Source organism: Pongo pygmaeus, chromosome 2, assembly GCF_028885625.2.
Source record: "Pongo pygmaeus isolate AG05252 chromosome 2, NHGRI_mPonPyg2-v2.0_pri, whole genome shotgun sequence".
Lineage (NCBI taxonomy): Eukaryota > Metazoa > Chordata > Mammalia > Primates > Hominidae > Pongo > Pongo pygmaeus.
The window spans coordinates 33,960,835-33,983,744 of record NC_085930.1 but is presented as its reverse complement, the minus strand read 5'-3'; the positions used below and the strand labels follow the sequence as shown (position 1 = coordinate 33,983,744).

Genomic DNA, 22,910 nt, shown 5'->3' with positions numbered 1-22,910 from the left:
GAAATATGTTTTCTATCCCTTTGTTTTTTCTCTTTGCCTTCTGGGACATTGAAAATGGAATATTTGGTCATTTTATGGTGTCTTATATGTCATGTAGGCTTTCTTCATTTTTTAAACTCTTTTTTTCTTTTTTTATGTGTCTGTGTTTTTTCAGAAGATCTGTCTTCAAGTTCAGAAATTCTTCTCAGTCTAGTCTATTGTTGAAGCTTTTGACTGTATTTTTTGTTTCATTAATTGAATTCATAAGTTCCAGGATTTCTGTTTAGTTCTTTTTTTTTTCTTGGTATCTATTTATTTCCTGAATTTCCCCTTCAGATCCTGAATTGTTTTCCTAATTTCTTTGTATTATATATTTGTGTTCTCATATCTCTCTCAGTTTAAAAAAATCATTATTTTGAATTCTTTTTCAGATATTTTATGGATTTCCTTTTCATTGAAATATGTTATTGGAGAATTATTATATTCCTTTGTACATGTCATGTTTCCTTTTTCATGTTTCTTATGTTCTTACATTGATATCTGCACATCTGGTTGAACAGTTATTTCTTCCAATTTTATGTATTAGCTTTCGTAGGGCAACTTTTTCCTGTAGATGTGTATATATAATGTTGCTTGAGTAAGATGCTATGGCTTTGATTCTGTCTGGCTGGGCATTATGGTGCAGTCTGTGTATAATTTTTTTGGCTATAATCAACATTAGTGGTGTCTGTGTTCCTCAGTGGCTTAGGTTTTTGTTGTTAGTGGAGGCTGTGGTGAGGCTCTGCTGAGATGGAGACTCCAAGCAAGCCGGCCCTTAGATACCTGTGGTGGTGGTGGCAGGCTGGATGTGCTGGTCCTTGGACCCCCAGGCTTCTAACAGTTGTGCTGGTGGTGGCAGGTCCTGATGGGCCAGTTCTTGGGCGTTCAGGTGGGCTTGCTTAGGTGTCATGGTGGCAGTGGTGGTTCATAGACTTTTGTGATGTGTGAGTGGCATTGGTGATGTTAGTAGCTGTGACTGGTCAATCTTTATTCCTTAAGCACTGCACAAGTGGGTGTCTGTGGTGGCTGGGCTAACCAGTCCCTGAACTTCCGGGAGGCATATGCAGGAACTGCCAGCAGGCTGGGTGGGCCTATGCCTAGGCTCCCAGACAGTGCATGTCAGGTAGGCTCGTACTCAGTCCCCCAGAAGCCATGTGCAGGAGCCATTGGTGGTGTGCTCCCTAGTCCATCCCTAGTCCCCCTGACAATACATGTGCTCATTGGCAGTGATGGCAGTGGGTAAGATGGACTTGTCCTCTAGCCCCCCGATGGTGTGTACAGATGGTTACAGATGGGGCAGGTTGATTTTCAGGCTCCCGGAAGAATCATGGGGATAATGACTTAAGCGGTGGCTGGCAGGAAGTGCCTGTCCTCATGCTCCCTGATGGAGTGCACAGGCAGTGGCTGTGGCAGCCTGGGTGTGTCATTTCCCAGGCCTCTGGATGGCGCACTGTGGTGCTGGCAATGGTGGTCATGATGGCTGTGTGGACACCAGCAGTGGTGGGCAGGGAAGGCCCCAGGTCCCTGAATGATGTGTGTGGGTGCCGCCAGCAGAAGTTGTGAGGGGGCAGATCTCTAGTCAGGCTCCCAGTGGTGTGTGCAAGGCTCTGGCCATAATGGGTGGGTTGGGTTAATCCTTAGACATGTTGACAGTGCACTTGGGTGCCAGCAGTGGTATTGGTGGGTGGGGTGAGCCTGTTTTCAGGCCCCAGAGTGGCTCATGCTGGCTGTGATGTTGGTGGGTGGGGTAGGCCTATTGTCAGGCCTCTCAATGGTATGTGCTGGTACTGGTGGTAGTTGGTGTGGTGGGTTGATTTTTTTTAATCCCTGGACAGCACATTCATGTGCTAATGGTGGCAGTGAGCAGGGCTGACCTAGTCTTATGCTCTCTGATTGTGCATGTGGGCACCGGCTGCATTGGGTAGGGCTGATTGCTTCCCAGGTCCCTGAACCATGTACTCAGGCCCTGGTGATGGTGGCAGTGGCCAGGGAAGGCATGGACTCAGTCCCCTGTATGGTGCACATGGGTGCCAGCAGCAGAAGTTGTTAGGGTCCATTGATTCCCAGGCTCCCAGATGATGTACTTGGGTGCCAACATTGGTGGTGTTGGCAGGGCTTGACTGTTTTTAGGCCCCTGTATGGCATGTGCTAGTGCCTGCAGCAGGTAGGAGACATTTATTCTGGGGGCCTGAGATGTCAGCTGGGAAGGCTGGTCCCCAGAACCTCTGAAGATGTGTGCAGATATTGTAGCAGCTCTGCCCCTGGAGGGAGCTGGGTTGCTGTTAGTGCCTAGGCAGGCACCTCTCAGGCTTTGGGAGAACATGCTTTGACTCCCTTTGTCCTGGGGGCAGCCTTCCTGGAGCATTGCACTACTTGTTTTCTGGCATGCAGGATACTGTCTGGGCTAGAGTGCTGGGGATCTGGCCACACTACTGGTTCCAGCCAACCTTGCAATTGCTGCAGCCTTCTAGGTGGATATGGGGAATGTCAGCAGGCCTTCAGGGATGTGGAAATAGAGGGGCTGCTGGGCCTCAGGGCATGATGTCATCTGTTGGTAACTAGGCTCCCAAAATGGTGCTGCGTTGCAGCTGCTTGAGCCTCAGGGGATGTGTGGGATCCAGCATGATCTCTCCCTATTGAACAGTGCAGTTATGTGGACTCTAGGCAGCCCCCATATTAGTCTCAGGTCCCGCCAGGGCCAAGGGGCTCTCCTTTACCTAGGATTACAAGAGTCTTCAGTGGAACATGGACTTCTGGGGATTTCTTGCTTACCTTTTCTTCACAGCAAGGAGTCTGTCCTTGTGAGTGCATCTTAGCTAGGACAATTGCTTCATTTCCTTTTTTCTGTGCCTCAGAGATTCCCTGTCAGTTCTCTGCTGAATTACAGTGTTATTTTTTAGGAGCTCTATTTGGTAGGTGGTTATCTAACAGCTGTTTTGGTTCTTAATTGTGGAGGAGGCAAGTGCCAGATACGTCTAGTCAGCCTCTTGAAGCCCCCTCATTAATTTTTTTTTTTATCCATGTATTCTTGTAGTTCACTGAAGTTCTTTAAGAGGATTATTCTGTATTTCCTATCTGTCCTTTCACAGATCTTTCTTCAAGGTCCTGTTGTTAGCAGCTTTGCTCATTTTATTTTGGAGGTGTCATGATATCCTGATTTTTCTGATCTTTGTGTCCTTGTCTTGTTGTCTGCTCATTTGAGGAGAGCTACGTTTTTTAGTTTTTACAGTTTTGGCAGAGATGGACCTTCACCATTTAGTCTGGCTTATAATTCTAGATGTGTCAGCTGGTAATGATCCTTGGTAGACAGAGTTTGCTGTTGGGTTCTCTAGATTACTGGGCTGCTGACTTTGCTCTGAGTTTGGGTAGGTCAGCTGACTGGGCTTTGCTATCGACTGAGAGCACTGGAGGAGCTCTGCAGTTCATTTGAGCTCTGGATGGTAGTGCAATTGTCTTAGGTGGAGAGGGTCACAAGATGTATTCTCTGGCTGTGTGATACTGCTATTTGAGTTCAGCAGTTGGACGGAGTTGCAGGCGAGACCCTAAGTTTAGGTGGAGTTGCCCATCAGATGGATAGGACCACCTGCTTTGCTAAGTAAAAATGCATAGTTGACGTTAGACTCTGCCTATGTCGGGCCTTGGTGTAGGCTTTGAAGCTGGATTGAGCACTGTTTAATCTCCTAAATGTGGCAGATATAGCTCCTGCCTTTTGCCAAAATCTGCTGTGGTGGTCATCCTTGTCCTTGGGTGGGGTCTGAGGGTGGGCTTTGAGGTTGTGGGGAGTGTTCACTTCATTTACTTATGTGTAATTCCTCATGAGAAGACATTCAAGGTATTTTTTTTGTCTATACGTCAATGCTCCAGTAAGTGGCACATATATATACTATATATACACACACACATGCACACACACACACATCTCCATATATTTATTCTAGTAAATCCTTTCAGTTTGAATCTGTTATACTCTAACAAGAATTAGGTGTTACGATTAAACTTTTTTTGATAAGCTGTAGGCAAAAATATATAATTGTTTTCATTAAATTGTCTTCATTTAATTCGTCTTTTATTTTTTGTATTAGGCCATTCTTGCACTGCTATTAGTGAAATACCCAATACTGGGTAATATATAAGAAATGAGGTTTAACAGGCTCACAGTTCTACAGACTGTACAGGAAGCATAGCAGCATCTACTTCTGGGGAGACTTTAGGAAGCTTACAATCGTGGTGATGTCACAGGATCCTTGTGGTGTTGCTTCGCCAGCTGGTGACCTCTTTGCCTGAGTTTTACTTGAGTCTGCTGGGCTTGTTCTGCCCACTTGGCCTGGCAGGCTGTGCTTGACTCCTACTACTGGCCCGGATTCCATACCTGCCAAGGGCGAGCCAGGTGCAGAGTGGCGAGGGGTGTGTGAGTGAGTGAGGGCTGGGTCTGGCCGCTGTGCACAGCCAGGCATGTCGGCTGTGGTGGGATGAGCAGCTCCAGGTGCTGGCATGGATGCTGGCTTCCCACAAGACTGCAGTTGGACCTGTCGTACTGCAAGTGGCTTCCACGGCTGGCACCGGCGATTGAGGTGGTGCCCAGAAGCTTGGAGACACCAGGAACTGCAGAGCCCCAAAGAGGGTGTCACAGCCCTGGCTAGGGGAACTCTTAGGTGGGCTCCCTTAAGGGCCACAGCTCTTCTCTCCTTCTGTCTTTTCTTCTAGTCACCCGCAACGTGGCAAGAGTGTGTAGCACCCTTTTTAGCCCTGTTTGTATTATAGCTCTTCCAGTCCTGCCACTCGGCAGGTCCTGAATTCTTGTCCTGTGTCCAGGAAGAATGAGGTACATGGACAACTGGAGGGTGAGTAAGGTAAAGTGGTGCTTTATTGAGTAAGAGTACAACTCTCAGGAGACCCGAATTGGATAGCTCCTATTTGCAGACAGGTGATCCTGTCGAGTGTACAGCTCTCAGCTGAGAGGGGGCCCACAGTGGGTAGCTCCTCTCTGCAGGCAGGTAGTCCTGGTATCTGCCCAAGTCTGGCTGAGTCCAGGGGTTTTTATGGGCTTCGGAGGGTAGGAAGTGCATGCTTATTGGTCCATAGGGAGCCATGGGTCAGCCTGGAGAAAGCACCGTAAGTTGTCACTCTGGTCCATGGAACTGGGAACCTGGGACCCAGGCTTCAGGCTGTCCCAGGCCTGAAGGAGGGGCTTCACTGGGGGACACCCCCCTTTCTCCCCAGGAGCTGGTCTGTCTCCCACTGCCATCAACCTCTTGTCCCCCGTGCCCAGGCAGTTCATGCTGAGGGATGCCTGCAGGCCCACACTGAGCTGCCCTCAGCATCCCCTTCCCTCCTGTGCTCATTGGCCCCCAAAGTCCAGAGGGGGCCGAGGTGGCAGGAGGCTGGCGTGTACCCGAGCATGTGTACACCTGGCCAGGTTGTGACAGCACCTGGCCTTGGCCTCAACTTTGCTCCAGAATTGGAGTGGGCACTGAGAGTGGAGAGGCTGGGCAGTGGGAGCAGACACTTCTGAGCCTGTGGGGCCGTGGGGGCCTTCCTGGGCTCCTTAGAGTACAGGAATGCCCAGGTTTGCAGCTGTGGCTGTGCGGCTGCAGCAGTGCTGGGGAAGACAGGACTCCCGCCCCTCCAACTTGGAAGGAGGGTGGGGCTTCTGCCTGTTCCAAGCTCCCACCAGCTCTGTGGAATTTGCAGTCCCGGCTGTGCCTCCCCCACTGCACCCGGCCTCTTTGCAGCAGCTGCTCCAGATGGGCTGCTGCTGCTGCCATCAGTGGAAAGCAAAGGGGGAGCAGGCACATCACATGGTGAAAGCAGGAGCAAGAGAAAGAGTGGGGAGGCTGCTACACACTCTTAACCAGATGTAGCAAGAACTCACTCACTATCATGAAGACAGCACCACGCCTTGAAGGATCTGCTCTCATGACCTAAACACCTCTCACCAGGCCTCACCTCCAGCATTGGGAATATAATTCACCATGAGATTTGGTCAGGGACAATTATCCAAACCAAATCATTTTTAGTGAATATGTTTTTAAAAATTTCTTATATGAGTTTCTGTTAGTATTTGTCCTTATTAGGGTGCTCATCTTTTATTCATTTTAAAAACTCTCATTAAAGGTAATGACTCTTTGTAATATGTATTGTAAATTGTTTTTCAAGTTTGCTATACTACACTTTCTTTATAGTATCTTCTTTGATATAGAAGACTTTTAGTTTATTTTGCAAAATATGTTAGTGTTTAACTCCTGTGTTTTGGCTTATCCTTGGGAAGACCTCTTTAACCCAAAATATGGAGATAAGTCAGCCAGCTACTGTTCTCATTTGTACTGCTTTAGATGAGCTATCAGTTCCTGAACAAGTCTGTAGATTACTTTCCTAATTGAAGTTCTGATTCTTTTTTTGCCCTTCCATTATAAATATTTATTAAGAACTCCCTTTTAGGTCAGACTGAGCAGAATGTTTTAGTATTTTTAAATTTTACTTCCTATTGGGATTTTTAGAAATATTTCATAACTGCTAATGTAAAGAAGTCTAATTTAATTTCCAAATAATATATACGGAATTGTATTAGAAAATAGGCTTGGGTGTGGTGACTCATACCTGTCTCAGTGCTTTGGGAGGCCAAGATAGGATGGCTTGAGGTCAGGAGTTCAAGATCAGCCTGGGAAGCATAGCAAGACCCTGTCTCTACAAAAAAACCTTTAAAAAAAGAATTAGTCAGGTGCAGTACTGTGTGCCTGTAGTCCTGTCTACTAAGGAAGCTGAAGCTGGAAGGTTGCTTGAGCCCAGGAGTTAGAGGTTACAATGAGCGATGATCAAGCCACTGCACTCCAGCATGGGTGACAGAGTGAGACCCTGTACCTAAAAATAAAAAAAAGAAGAAAAATATTTCATAAAATTATGTTTTACAAAAGTAATAAAGGTTTTATTGTAGCTAGCCACTCAGCAGAGATTGGTAATTAGCCTTGAGTGAAAGGGATCAAATTGCTATTTTAAATTGCAACACTCTAATATAGACTTCCAACAGAGGGAGCCCAAAGCTTTTAAATGGAAGTGGAGGAGGTTTTATTTTTATTAATGTATTCCAGCTCTGTCATAGTTTCCTATATTCATGTCAGTTGATTTTCTTTTTAAGCTTTCCTTTGGTAATTTGGTAATGACAATAATCCACATAAACACTAAAGAAGATACTCTATTTTGAGATCATTTTCCCCTGTTAACTTAAAATTTCTCTTCTATATGTTTTATGTCATAAATTTTCTTCTGACTAGCAATTTGAAAAACACTGATACAAATAGTACATATATCCTAAGTTCAACTCCTTTATGCTAGAAACATTAGTCAGTTTTGAATAAAATTACTAATAATGATACTCATTTGCACTGTTAACTCTTGAACATTTGCATTATATGGTTATCACTCTTTTCAAAATAATATTTCATTATTATCTATATGTAATTTATGTAAACATTTAAGCTTTTTCCTAATTTGAATAATAATGCATATTTATATTAAAAAATATATAGAAAAGTATGAAATCGATATTACCCATAATCCATTCCTCAATAATAAGCATTGATAATATTTTGATATGCTTTCATCTAAATATTTTTCTGGATTAAATGATTATAATCATGAACAATGGTGTTATTTTTATTCATTTCACACTATCCTATTTTGATATTAATCTTTACTGTAGGCCTATGAGATAGATAGGAGAGCAATTAATATTTCTATTTTATAAATGTGGAAACTATTTGAGGTTCAAAGAGATTAAGTGGCAGAGGTAGAACTATAACACAGGTCTAATATATATCAGATGCATTTAAGTTAAAAAACATAATGTTAAAATAAACACCCAAATGTTTACCTTCTATTAAAAAATAGACTATTATCAGTATCACTGAAGCCTTCTGTGTTCCCCACTTTGCCCATTCTGTCCCATTCCCATGCATTCGCCTTAGAATTAACCACTTTTCTGAATTTTAAGTTTTATATAATTGTGAACTTTAGAAAAATGATTCAGGTTACTGAACAATATGTATTACATGGCATGCATTTTTTTTGCCTAACATTTTTGTGAGATTCATTCATGTTGATGAATAGAGCTAGAGATCATCCAGTTTTACTTATGTATTTATTGTATTAAAATTAAAAATAGATCTACCTACTTTTTATTGATGGAGTTTGGATTGTGTCCAATTTTTTTTCTCTCATAAGCAATGCTCATTTGGACATTTTTATTTCGTATGTGTTGCCAGTAAATAGTATGTATCTGGATACTTCTCTTTTTACATTCAGTCTACCTTTATTTTTAACTATAAGGCATAGTATGTTTATATTTTATACTACTATTTTTCTTTATGCTTTTTATTCGGTCTGCTTGATTTTTTTTCCTTTCTTGTATTTTTTTTTTTAGAGATAGGTCTTGCTGTGTTGCCCAGGCTGGAGTGCAGTGGCTATTTACAGGCATGAGTAGGCGCTATTATAGTGCACTACAGCCTTGAACTCCTGGCCTCAAGTCAGCCTTCAAAGTAGCACACTATAGGTGTGCACCACTGTGCCCCGCCCATTCTCATATTTTAAAAATTAGTTATGTTTTGTTTTGTGTGTGTGTGTGGGTGGGGGGGTTTGCTTTACGTTTTAGAAGATTTAGACTCTTTCTATTTTTAAATAGTTTTCTATAAATTATAATATACTTGATTGACCTATCAAAGTCCAAAGTTATTTAGTATCTGTGTTCTCATTTTGAATAATAGAGACTTTAATCTATTTTAAGTACATTCACATTATTGTACAACCATTACCACCATTCATTTTCAGAACTTTTTTCATTTTTACCAAACTGAAACTCTGTATCTGTGAAACAGGAACTCCTCATTCCTCTCTCACCCTAAACCCTGACAGCCACCATTCTACTTTCTGTTTCTATGATTTCATGACCCTAAGTACCTTAAATAAGTGGAATCACAGTATTTGTCCTTTGCTAACTGACTTATCTCGCTTAGCATAGTGTCTTCAAAGTTCATCTGTGTTGCAGCATGTGTCAGAATGTTCTTCCTTTTTAAGGCTGGCTATATTCCATTTTATGTATGAACTAAATTTTGTTCTATTCATCTGTTGATAGATAGTGGTGTTGCTTCTACATTTTGGCTATTGTGTATAATGCCATTATGAACATGGGTGTTCAGTGTGTGTTTGTGTCTCTCCTTTAAGTTCTTTTGGGTATATATCCAGAAGTGGAAGTGCTGGATCATATGGCAATCTATTTTTAACTTTTTGAGGAAACACCATACTATTATTCATAGTGGCTGCACCATGTTACATTGCCACCAGCAGTGCACAAGGGTTCCAGTTACTCCATATCTCGCTAATATTTGTTTTCGATTTTTTGATAATAACCATCCTAATGCGTGTGAGGTGGTATCTCATTGTGGTTTTGATTTTCATTTTTCCTAATGAGTAGTGATATTGAACATCTTTTCGTGTTGTTGGCCATTTATATGTCTTCTTTAGAGAAATGTTTATTCAAGTACTTTGCCTGCTTTTGAATTGGATTTTTTTTGTAAGTTGTAGGATTTCTTTTATATTCTGGATATTGATCCCTTAATAGATATAGGATTTGCAAATATTTCATCTCATTCTGTGGGTTGCCTTTTTACTCTGATGAAGTCTACTTAATCTGTTTCTTTAGTTGACTTTGCTTTTGTTGTCATATCCAGAAATAATTAACAAATCTAATGTGAAGATTTTCCCCTATGTTTTCTTCCAAGAATTTTCAAAATAGCTTTATGCCTTATGCTTAGGTCTCGGATCCATTTTGTGTTAATTATTGTATATGGTGTTAGGTAAGGGTACAGATTCATTGTTTTGCATGTGGCTATTCAGTTTTTCCAGCATCATTTGTTGAAAAGGCTGCCCTTTCCTCATTGAATGGTCTTGGTACCCTTGTTGAAAATCATTTGACCGTGTATTTGAGGGTTTATTTCTGGGATCTCTATTCTGTTCTGTTGGTTTATGTGTCTGTTTTTATACTAGTACCACACTGTTTTGATTACCATAGCTTTACAGAAAGTTTTGAAATCAGAGAATATTAATCCTGCAACTTTGTACTTTATTTATTTATTTATTTTTCTAGGTTGGTAGGTTTTTTTTTTCTCTGAACAGTTAAAAGATTTCACTCCACAGTGTTCTTACTTGCATGGTTTCTGAGAAATGAGACACAATTCTTGTCTTTGTTTTTCTCTAGTTAAGGGCTTATTTTTTTCTGGATTTTATGAACTGTTTCTAAATCTTTGATTTTTTTGCAGTTTAATATGATATGCCTAGGTGTTATTTTTTGGGCATTTATTCTCTTTGGTGTTCTCTGAACTTGCCAGTCTGTGATTTGGTGTCTGACATTAATTTGGGGAAATTCTCATGCATTATTGCTTTGCATTTTTCCTCTGTTTCTTTACCTCTTTCTTCTTCTTAGGATATTCCCATTATGCCTATGCTACGCCTATTGTAGTTGTCCCACATTTCTTCAATATTCTGTTACGGTTTTTTTTACTCTTTTTTTCTCTTTGCTTTCCTGTGTTGGAATTTTCTATTTCTATATACTCAAGTTCAGAGATTCTTTCCTTTTCCATATCCTGTCTGCTAGTGAGCCCATCCAAGGCATTGTTCATTTCTGTTACAGTGTTTTGATCTTTAGTATTTCTTTTTCATTCTTCATTACACTTTCTCTCTGCTAACATTGCCCATAAGTGCTTATATGCTGTATACTTTATCTGTTGATCATATTTGTTTTAAATTCCTAATCTGATAATTCAACATCTCTGACATGTCTGGTTCTGGTTCTGATACTTGTTGTCAAACTGTGTTTTTTTTTCTTTCAGTGTGGCTTTTAATTTTCTTTTTGTTTTTTGTTTTTTTTGGATAGTTGGACATGATGTACTAGATAAAAGCAACTACCGTAAATAGACCTTTAGGAATGTGGTGGTAAGATGTGAGAGGAAGAAAGGCATTCTGCAGTCCTGTTAGGTTTCAGTCTTTTAACCCACTTATGCTTAGTGTTCTGTTACTGGAATGCTACGCATTCCAGGATATAAATAGTTATTTATATCCTACTGCTAAAGGTTATCACCAAGCTGTGATTGCAAAAATTCAAAAATTGCAACCTCAGGCATAAATGGGTTAATGAGCCTTTGTCCTTGGCCTGTTAACTTTACAAGTGCTTCTCATTCTCTTCTGAACACTTTGGTGCAACAGCATACATGGAATATAATGAAGTTAGGTATTTCCCTTCTCCCACATGGAAAGCTAGATGGTCTTGGAATTGTGTATTTTCCTTGCTTTCCCTCACACAGAATGCTAGACAGAGCTAGAGTTGGGTATTTTTTATTTCCCCGGTTGATTAGGCTCTGAAAAATAACTCATAGTTTAGGGTCTGGTGAAATAGTTTTTCTTGAGGGCAGGCCTTGTTGAGAACAGAATGCTCTGATATATTTGAAAATGTTTACCTTCCTCTGCTGAACCATGAGGGGATTTTTCTGATATTCACTGTGAGAACCTGGTTGAACTCCTGGAGATAAAACTAACAAAAGTGTGCGACCTCCTTTATGACTAAGTCCTCTGGGATTTTTAACTCTTAGACTTATGTACACTGAACCCTCAGGAATTTGTCAATCGCAGTTTAGATCTTCATACTCCAATAGTAGTTACTGGGACTGTTTCCGCTTGTGGATTTTTGCTTTAGTAAGTTATGATTCTCTGTATTCACCTGGCTGTCTTTCTCCCATTTTGAGGGCAGCCATTCATCCTGTAACTTCACTTTTCTGTCACGTCCAGGAAGAGTTGTTGATTTTTCAGTTTTACCCTTAGGATAGATAACTTCCAAGCTCCTTTCATGTTGAACTGGGAACTCCTGTGTATTGCACTTCGTTTGATGCAGTTTTGGGTTTAATTTCTCTCTTTTATTTTGATGCTCTTAGTTTATCATTTATTAAAAGTTTACCATGTATGTGGTTGAATCCGATCATGTTTTTCTCTATAATTTCTTTACTTCCATTCTCAAGAAATTCTTCTTCCACAAGGCTAATAAAAATAGTGTTTTTCTTCTGATGGTTGTTTAAAAAAATCTTACAACTTTTAATCATTAGCATATGATAGTTCATTTTACCTTAGAGTATTGGATGTAGTTCTGAATTCTTTTTTTCTCTGTTGTTACCCAGTTAGTCCACTACAACTGAATGTGAAAGCTTTGTTTCCCAGCTGTGTTTCAAATTCTTCTGTTTTTTTCTTTTTGCATTTTTTTTTTATTATACTTTAAGTTTTAGGGTACATGTGCACAATGTGCAGGTTAGTTACATATGTATACATGTGCCACGTTGGTGTGCTGCACCCATTAACTCGTCATTTAACATTAGGTATATCACCTAATGCTATCCCTCCCCGCTCCCCACACCCCACAACAGTCCCCAGTGTGTGATATTCCCCTTCCTGTGTCCATGTGTTCTCATTGTTCAATTCCCACCTATGAGTGAGAACATGCGGTGTTTGGTTTTTTGCTGTTTGCCAGCCCTTTCTTAACATACTAGTCTGTAGTACTATACTTGTTGATGTTACTCTGTATTAAGTTTTATTATGAAATTAGTAGAACCAGTTCTCCTATTCCCTTCATTTATTGTACATTTTAATACCTTTTTTGTATTTTAAAGATTGTAATAAGATATCAGTAACCTAAAAATTGCCATTTTAACAATTTTTAAGTGTACAGTTCACTGCCGTTAAGAACAGTCACATATTTGTGCAGCCATCACCACCATTCTTTTCCAGGACTTTTTCCATCTTCCCAAACTGAAACTCTGTATCTATTAAACTCTAACTCCCATTTTTCCCTTCTTCCAGTCCCTGGCAATCACCATTCTACTTTCTGCCTGTATGAATTTGACTATTCTAAATATGTCGTCATATGAATGGAATATCAGTATTTGTCTTTTAGTTAGTGGTTTATTTTTTCTTAGCATAATGTCCTCAAAGTTCATCCATATTGCTGTGCAACCATTATCACAACTTTTTCATCTCAAGCAGAAACTGTGTTACCATTAAATAATAATTCCCCATTCTCCCCTCTCCTAATCCCCTAGTAGCCTCTAATCTACTTTCTGTCTCTGTGAATTTGTCTATTTTAGTGACCTCTTTAAGTGGAATCACACAATATTTATCCTTTTGTGTTTGGCTGAGTTTACTTAGCATAATGTGTTCAAAGTTCATTCATGTAGCACTTATCACAAGTTTATTCCTTTTTATGGCCCAATAATGTTTTATCATATGAATATACTATATTTTGTTTTTCTTTTCATTTGTTGATGGACCCTAAGGTTGTTCTCACCTTTTGACTATTGTGAATAGTGTGCTACAGTGAACAGTGGAGTACAAGAATCTGTTCATGTCCCTGCTTTCAATTCCTTTGGGTGTATACCTAGGAGTGGGATTGCTTGATAACTTTGTGATTATGTGTTTAGCTTCTTTTTTTTTTTTTTTTTTGAGATGGAATTTCGCTCTTGTTGCCCAGGCTGGAGTGCAATGGCATGATCTTGGCTCACCACAATCTCCGCGTCCTGGGTTCAAGTGATTCTCATGCCTCAGCCTCTGAGTAGCTGGGATTACAGGCGTGCGCCACCACGCCTGGCTAATTTTTGTATTAGTAGTAGAGACAAAGTTTCTCCATATTGGAAAGTCTGGTCTCGAACTCTAAACCTCAGGTGATCCACCTGCCTCAGCCTCCCAAAGTGCTGGGATTACAGGCGTGAGCCGCTGCGCTCGGCCTGTGTTTAGCTTCTTATATGGCAGTTCTCTATTTAGCTTTTTGAGGAACCACCAAATCATTCCACAGTGACTGCACTGCTGAACATTCCCACCAACAATGTACAGAGGTTCCAATTTTTCTACATTTTTGCCAATGTTTGTTAATTTTTTTTTAATGAAAAAAATTTTTGTTTTAAATTACTCTGTCCTAATCTGTGTGAAATGGTATGTTGTTGTTTGGGCTTGCATTTCCTTAGTGATTAGTGATGTTGAACATCTTTTCATGCTAATTGGCCATTTGTATGTCTTTGGAGAAACATCTCTTCAAATACTTTGCCCATTTTTTGATTGTTATTTATTTTTTGTTGTTGAGCTGTAGGAGGTCTTTATGTATTATCAGTATTAATCCTTTAATATATATGTGGTTTGCAGATATTTTCTCCCATTCTGTGGGTTGTCTTTTCACTAGTGTCCTTTGATAAACAAAAATTTTTGATTTTTTTTTTTTTTTTTGAGACAGAGCCTCATTCTGTTGCCCAGGCTGGAGTGCAGTGGCACAATTGTAGCTGCCACCTTGAACTCCTGGGATCAAGTGATTCTCCCCTCAGCTTCCTGAGTAGCTAAGACTACAGGGGCATACCATCATGCCTAGCTAATTATTAAATTTTGTGTGTGTGTGTGTGTGTGTGTGTGTGTGGGCAGGGTTTCATTATGTTCCCCAGGCTGTTCTTGAACTCCTGGCCTCAAACAATCCTCACTCCTCAGCCTCTCGAGTAGCTGGGATTACAGGCGTCAACTACTTTGCCCAGCCATAAGTTTTTAATTTTAACGAACTCCAATTTGTCTTTGTTTTGACTGTGTTTTTGTTGTTATATCAAAGAAATCACTGCCAAATCTAATGTCATAAAGATTTCCCCTATGCATTCTTCTAAGAGTTTTATAGTTTTCTGCCTTATATTTAGGTGTTTGATCCACTTTCAGTTAATTTTTGTAGATAGTGTTAGATAACTGTCCAACTTCTTCCTTTTGCATATGACTATCCTATGTTCACAGCACCCTTTATTGAAAAGACTGTCCTTTCCCTATTGAATGGTTTCAGCATCCTTGTCAAAAATCTTTTGAGCATGTATTTGAAAGTTTGTTCCTGAGTTCTGTTTTCTATTTCTATGGTCGATATGTCTCTCTTTATTCTAGTACCACACTATTTTAATACATTTTTATAATTTTAAAGTATATTTGCTTGGCTATTTAAAAAAATTCTTAGAATTTTGTTGCGTTGGAAAATATTTATTTTGAGCTTTTATTACATTTATTTGTTAACTTGAATAATGTGAATATTTATATTTCTTGTTCAGGAACTTGGGTGTTTCCAGTCCATTCATTTTCTTTTCTTATAAGAGGATGGAAGCTAACAGTGTTTGAACATTGCTGTCCTTATCTTTAAACACGTGACTTTCCACCATGTACAGTTTAGAACCAGATAGTCATATTCTGCAAAAAACTGTTATTTGGATTGAGATTATATTACAGATGTGTTTGGCTTCACTGTATGTGCATTTGAATCATATGACATTACCTTTTGAAAATACTTATTCATTTTTATTTTTGGTTTCATGCCAACTACTTAATGCTTAGCGTTTGGTCAAGAAAATCCTCTATTATAAAGTTTTTTCTACAACGATATAACTTTTAATGTGATTTACATGTGAAATCTTATTTTGTTTCTCAGTGTTCATTGTGCTAGAAAAACAAGGACTATTACACTGTTTGCTTCTTATATCAGGGGAAACATAAGTACCTAAGCATCTTTTTAGATCGTCTTTTAGGTCACATTCTATTTTTGTTTATAGTGCCTGTAGTGATAATTCTTTCAGGGAGGACACATTTTTTTCGACTTCTCTTTTGGTTTTCATTTTCAGTAAACAAAACTCTATGGTATAAATTTGCTTAGATGCCCTTATTCTTCAAGAATGATTCTTGAGGGTTGAGGAGTGGAATGAGTATGACTTAGTCAGAACCTCTTTGCAAGTGAAATTGGCTCACCCTTACAATTTTGATTATTTTGGCCTTTTAATTTCCAATCTGAAAATAAAGAAAATTTTACCAAAGTAAATATGAAAATGAAGAATGTAATAGCAGCAATAACCCTTTCTTTAACTATGACACTACACTGGTGATGTTTGGATACTGTAGCTTTTTTTAATTTATAAGTCATTTTTAGCCTTCCAAATAATTCTCTCAAAACAAGGAAGCATTATGTGTTATTGGTCTTTATAGTCCTTGTTTTTGACTTATACTAGTTGCCTTAGTTGTAAATAATTTATATATTTTAAAATTATGAAATACTTAAAATATGCACATAAGTATAGAGAATAATATGCCAATACATATCACTCAGATTTAACCAATATAATTCCAATTTTTTTCAGATTTAAATTTGTTTTTAAAGAAGTATTATAGAAAGTTGAAAACTTATTTATTTTATATTCCCTGATTCTAATACTCTCCTTCTTTAGAGTTATCTACTATCCAAATAGGCTTGAATCCTTCCAGTCTAAGTTTTTATATTTTGTTTCATATGTATGCACTTATACATTATAGTATGTTTTATATTTCTAAATTTTTATTAGTAGTAACGTTGTGACTATCATTCCAAAATTTGTTATTTTACCAGTACCTTAGGCTTTAAATTATTTTCTCTGTGGGTAAAATTTATTACCACATACTACTGAAAATTTGTTACCATACTTTTGGATATATGAACCACACTTGAAATATATTAATATTCAGCTTTGGCTTATAATTGTTTGACTATACACAGGTTTGATTATTGAGGTACTTGTGTCCTTGGAATTTTACTTTCTAAACCTAACTTATTTAATACTTGTATAGTATTTAATACTTGTATAGTATTTTTAAACCTTTTTAAACCTAACTTATTTAATACTTGTATAGTATTACTCTTTTGCTCATTTTGCATGTACACAATCCTCCAATGTTGATATCTCATTTTTTTTCCCCCAAAACACACATGGGGAATTTAAAGGTAGAAAAGGGAGGATAACTTATTTCTTAAATCTGAGTTCAATATTTTTTTTACTACCTAGATCTTATAGTCTGCCATGTGGGACTGTGTTTGTAATCTGTTTTTTTAAATTTTTTATTTAAATTTTTAAATACATGCTAGTTGGCTTCTAAATTCACTTGGACTTTATTAGAATTGAGTATAATACAATTCTCTTTTGCAGGGGCTCACAACGAAGTAAGACAGTAGATGACAATTCTGCAAAGCAGGTTGCGCATAATAAAGAAAAACGAAGAAAGGATGATGACATTTCTCTTTTAATGTCTGATACTCAGCCTAAAGGTTTGTGAACCTTAGAAAACTGTTGGAATTTGAATTTTTTCTTATTGTATTAATAATAATTTTTGTTATAAATAAATTATTTTATTTTACTTTGAAAGGATATGTGAAAGTAAAGGGAGATTATCTGGCAACACAAAGAAAATTGCTAAACCTACTCTTTATGTAGCATAGTACTCATTTCTGGATTTATTTACTAATCCCAAAAGTTAAATTTTAATATTTTTTTCTTCTTTGGGGAGACTTGGATATAGCTATGAAGTTATGTTAATTTAGCTATTTCTAAGTGTTGTTTCCATGCATATTAATGTTACTGCTAACTGGGTTTTTATTATTAGCTTATCACTGTCTATTTGCCTACCATGAAATACATTCTCTATTCATTAGAATTTCTCAACTTCAGGGGGATGCCAAACAAGCCACTATTAGCAAATTTGAAGGTAAATACTTCCTAGACTTGTGAAAATTTTTTGTAGGCCTCCTTGCATATAGGATTTATGATTTGACTTCTTTTTCTTTTTTGTCTGTCTTTCAAGAATTAAAAATATTTTACTGATACTTGAAGAAAAACAATTTTACTACATTATTTATTTGTTAAACTAACACCTTTAGGGGTTTATTGGATTATTGATAGCTTCGAATGTTTGTTGAAGTCTCTTTCTTGCTTGCTTGCTTTCTTGCTTTTCTCTTTTTCTTTTTCTTTTTAAGACAGGGCCTCACTCTGTCACCCAGGCTGGAGTACAGTGGCATGATCACACATGATCACAACCCACTTCAGCCTCTACCTCCTGGGCTCAAGTGATCCTCCCACATCTGCCTCCCAAGTAGTTGAGACTGTAGTCATGCACCACCATGCCTGGCTAATTTTTTTGTATTTTGCAGAGACAAGGTCTTGCCATGTTGCCCAGGCTGGTCTCAAACTCCTGAGCTCCAGTGATCTGCCTGCCTCGGCTTCCCAAAATGCTGGGATTATAGGCATGAGCCACCGCGCTTGGCCACTATTTTATTTGTGAGTGATTTCATAAGTTATTCACAATACAAAAAAATCTTTTGATGACGCTATGCAAAAATTCATTACACTTCATTTGGAGCACAGCTTTTTTTTTTTTATATTTCTTTTTATTTATTTTTTTTATTATTATTATACTTTAAGTTTTAGGGTACATGTGCACAATGTGCAGGTTAGTTACACATGTATACATGTGCCATGCTGGTGAGCTGCACCCATTAACTCATCATTTAGCATTAGGCATATCTCCTAATGCTATCCCTCCCCCCTCCCCCAACCCTACAACAGTCCCCAGAGTGTGATGTTCCCCTTCCTGTGTCCATGTGTTCTCATTGTTCACTTCCCATCTATGAGCGAGAACATGTGGTGTTTGGTTTTTTGTTCTTGCGATAGTTTACTGAGAATGATGATTTCCAGTTTCATCCATGTCTCTACAAAGGACATGAACTCATCATTTTTTATGGCTGCATAGTATTCCATGGTGTATATGTGCCACATTTTCTTAATCCAATCTATGATTGTTGGACATTTGGGTTGGTTCCAAGTCTTTGCTATTGTGAATAATGCCGCAATAAACATACGTATGCATGTGTCTTTATAGCAGCATGATTTATAGTCCTTTGGGTATATACCCAGTAATGGGATGGCTGGGTCAAATGGTATTTCTAGTTCTAGATCCTTGAGGAATCGCCACACTGACTTCCACGATGGTTGAACTAGTTTACAGTCCCACCAACAGTGTAAAAGTGTTCCTATTTCTCCGCATCCTCTCCAGCACCTGTTGTTTCCTGACTTTTTGTTGATTGCCATTCTAACTGGTGTGAGATGGTATCTCATTGTGGTTTTGATTTGCATTTCTCTGATGGCCAGTGATGATGACCATTTTTTCATGTGTCTTTTGGCTGCATAAATGTCTTCTTTTGAGAAGTGTCTGTTCATATCCTTTGCCCACTTTTTGATGGGGTTGTTTGTTTTTTTCTTGTAAATTTGTTTGAGTTCATTGAAGATTCTGGATATTAGCCCTTTGTCAGATGAGTAGGTTGCGAAAATTTTCTTCCATTTTGTAGGTTGCCTGTTCACTGTGATGGTAGTTTCTTTTGCTGTGCAGAAGCTCTTTAGTTTAATGAGATCCCATTTGTCAATTTTGGCTTGTGTTGCCATTGCTTTTGGTGTTTTAGACATGAAGTCCTTGCCCATGCCTATGTCCTGAATGTTAATGCCTAGGTTTTCTTCTAGGGTTTTTATGGTTTTAGGTCTAATGTTTAAGTCTTTAATCCATCTTGAATTAATTTTTGTATAAGGTATAAGGAAGGGATCCAGTTTCAGCTTTCTACATATGGCTAGCCAGTTTTCCCAGCACCATTTATTAAATAGGGAATCCTTTCCCCATTTCTTGTTTTTGTCAGGTTTGTCAAAGATCAGATAGTTGTAGATATGCGGTGTTATTTCTGACAGCTCTGTTCTGTTCCATTGATCTATATCTCTGTTTTGGTACCAGTACCATGCTGTTTTGGTTACTGTAGCCTTGTAGTATAGTTTGAAGTCAGGTAGTGTGATGCCTCCAGCTTTGCTCTTTTGGTTTAGGATTGCCTTGGCGATGCGGGCTCTTTTTTGGTTCCATATGAATTTTAAAGTAGTTTTTTCCAATTCTCTGAAGAAAGTCATTGGTAGCTTGATGGGGATGGCATTGAATCTATAAATTACCTTGAGCAGTATGGCCATTTTCACAATATTGATTCTTCCAACCCATGAGCATGGAATGTTTTTCCATTTGTTTGTATCCTCTTTTATTTCCTTGAGCAGTGGTTTGTAGTTCTCCTTGAAGAGGTCCTTCGCATCCCTTGTAAGTTGGATTCCTAAGTATTTTGTTCTCTTTGAAGCAATTGTGAATGGGAGTTCACTCATGCTTTGGCTCTCTTTGTCTGTTATTGGTGTATAAGAATGCTTGTGATTTTTGTACATTGATTTTGTATCCTGAGACTTTGCTGAAGTTGCTTATCAGCTTAAGGAGATTTTGGGCTGAGAGGTTGGGGTTTTCTAGATATACAATCATGTCATCTGCAAACAGGGACAATTTGACTTCCTCTTTTCCTAATTGAATACCCTTTATTTCCTTCTCTGCCTAAATGCCCTGGCCAGAACTTCTAACACTATGTTGAATAGGAGTGATGAGAGAGGGCATCCCTGTCTTGTGCCAGTTTTATTTAAAGATTCTTTTTAGTAGCCTTTTTAATAGAAAAAAATTTAAAATGAAACTAGAGTAATGACTTTTATTTGTACAAGAAACCAGCTGAAACTCTTATAAAGGCAGTCTTTGGAGAATGTGCTATGACTTTGTACAGACAAGCTTCCAATTAGTCACTGTCAGTGTATAATGAAAAACATTTATTTTCTTATAAACTGTACTTTTCTTAGAAATAATTACAATCATCTCTGTATCTTTGTGTTCTGCATCTGCAGATTCAACCTAGCAAAGATGGAAAATATTTGAAAAAAATTTCAATAAAAATAATACAATCATAAAAATACATATAACAACTACATAACACTTATGTTGTATTGGGTATTATAAGTAATCTAGAGATTATTTAAACTATACAGGAAAATGTATATAGGTTATATGCAAATGCTATATCTTTAGGGGCTTATGGATCCATGGATTTTGGTATCCTGGGTCCCTGGGACCAATCCCCTGAGGATACTGAGGGATGACTGTATTGATTACCAAGTAAAAATGTAAGTATTTGTACAAGTGGGCTCAGTTCAGATACTATCAAGACAAAGATTCCTACTCTACCCAGGAAAGCAGTAGAATGTGAGGACTAACAGTCCTCACACTGACTTGAATAAAATACTTTCTGATTTGTACCCGGGAGTATTACCTCAAGATCACAGTGGCATTTTAGACATGCATCAGGGAAGAGTACATGACAAAAGAAACATTTTTTAGTTTTTCAGTATCCGTGAAGTTACCACTACTGGTAGGGAAAGTGTTTCTAATACAATTAGGTATTGGATCTTTATTAAAGCAGTGTTTACTTTCCTACATCTGATGCCAATTATTTTAAAAAAAACCTGTAAATTAATGGAAATTCTGAATGAAACCTTAGGTGTACCATTTTTTTCCATAGCACGTTAAGTTTGCCTTGTGGAATTTGCTTTCACCAACATAATACCTTGGAAATACTTAGTATTCTTTTGTTTACAGGATTTTGTCACCTCTTTAGTTTTATATGCTAGTAATATTTGCAGGTTAAATTATATATTATGCAAGTGGAATCCTATTTTTATAATATTTCATTCTATATAATAAAGTTATTCCTTTTTCCATGAGACAGGCTTGACTGATGTGCAAATAATAAATTGTTTAAAAGAAAACTCCTGTATAATCAAGTTTTTCTCAAGCCTCGTTCCTTTCATGAGTCATTTTACTATAGTATAATATTTATGTTTAGAAATTATAGTTTGATACATTGTGTGTAGAAATTGTATTAGACCACTTTTATAGTTTACAATATTACATATAAAATTTAATGTGCTATCCTAAATATTGTGTTGATGATTTGGGGGGAGTTTTATTTTCCTTAGGGAGTAAGGTGTTGACTATCTTGGAATTTTTACCCTCAATCCTGTTCCAGTGCCTTCCTTTAAGTAATGTCAAAGACGAATTATCATGAATATTCGTTATTAGGAATTGTTGAAGCTACAGTTAAAGCAAGAATAGTTTGAAGAGAAGATGTGTGGTGTTGAAGAATGTTCCATGAATGGAAAAGTCAGGCCAGTCAGATGAATTGAAAATTGTGAATTAAAGGCAACTGCTTTGTGACTTGCTGTGTATAAACTTTGAGTTGCTACTTGTATGACGTAGATTCAGAAAGCAAAATAATTCAGGATAACTTTTAGTCAATTAGGTGGAAACTTTTGGAAGGTATTTTTGTACAGTACATATATTTGATAACAGAAATATTAAATATTTTTAGTAATGATTGGCATGAGTTTCAAAATGATGTCTTATTGACTTAAAAAAGGAAGTACTTCTCTAGAATGACGGATTTATTGGAGACTTAAAATGACAGGGTCTTGATTATTGAAAAGAAGAAATAAACTGGCAAGTAAATTGGTAACCTTGTGAGTGATCACATATTATAGCCAACTACAGAGCAAAGGTATTTTGGCTCCTTTTAAAGAGCAGTGATCAACACTCTTTCAAATTATAGTCCCTTTCCACTAAAAGTATGTATTTATGTAAATTACATTTTAAAAGACTAGTTTACAAAGTCACATTGAATTATCAAACTTTAAGACATGAATTTTCTGGATTTTAATAAGACCCACCCTTTTTTATTATTATTATTATACTTTAAGTCCTAGGGTACATGTGCATAACGTGCAGGTTAGTTACATATGTATACATGTGCCATGTTGATGTGCTGCACCCATTAACTCATCCTTTACATTAGGTATATCTCCTAATGCTATCCCTCCCCCCTCCCCCCACCCTCCACCCCATGACAGTCCCCGGTGTGTGAGGTTCCCCTTCCTGTGTCCAAGTGTTCTCATTGTTCAATTCCCACCTATGAGTGAGAACATGTGGTGTTTGATTTTTTGTCCTTGCGATAGTTTGCTGAGAATGATGGTTTCCAACTTCATCAATGTCCCTACAAAGGACATGAACTCATCCTTTTTTATGACTGCATAGTATTTCATGGTGTATATGTGCCACATTTTCTT

The 22,910-nt window shown here is 38.0% G+C and overlaps 1 protein-coding gene across 9 annotated transcripts in view; it reads left to right on the top strand.

Moving 5' to 3' along the window:
• SENP7 (SUMO specific peptidase 7) overlaps positions 1 to 22,910 on the top strand; it is a 207,122-nt gene that overhangs the window by 141,250 nt on the left and 42,962 nt on the right. For 8 of the 9 annotated variants that reach the window (XM_063661553.1, XM_054481512.2, XM_054481516.2 and 5 more), the window contains one exon: positions 17,055 to 17,173. In XM_063661553.1, the coding sequence (XP_063517623.1) occupies positions 17,055 to 17,173 (119 nt within the window). Of the gene's footprint in view, positions 1 to 17,054; positions 17,182 to 22,910 lie in introns of those variants that run through there. The other variant, XM_054481517.2, reaches the window with a different exon arrangement.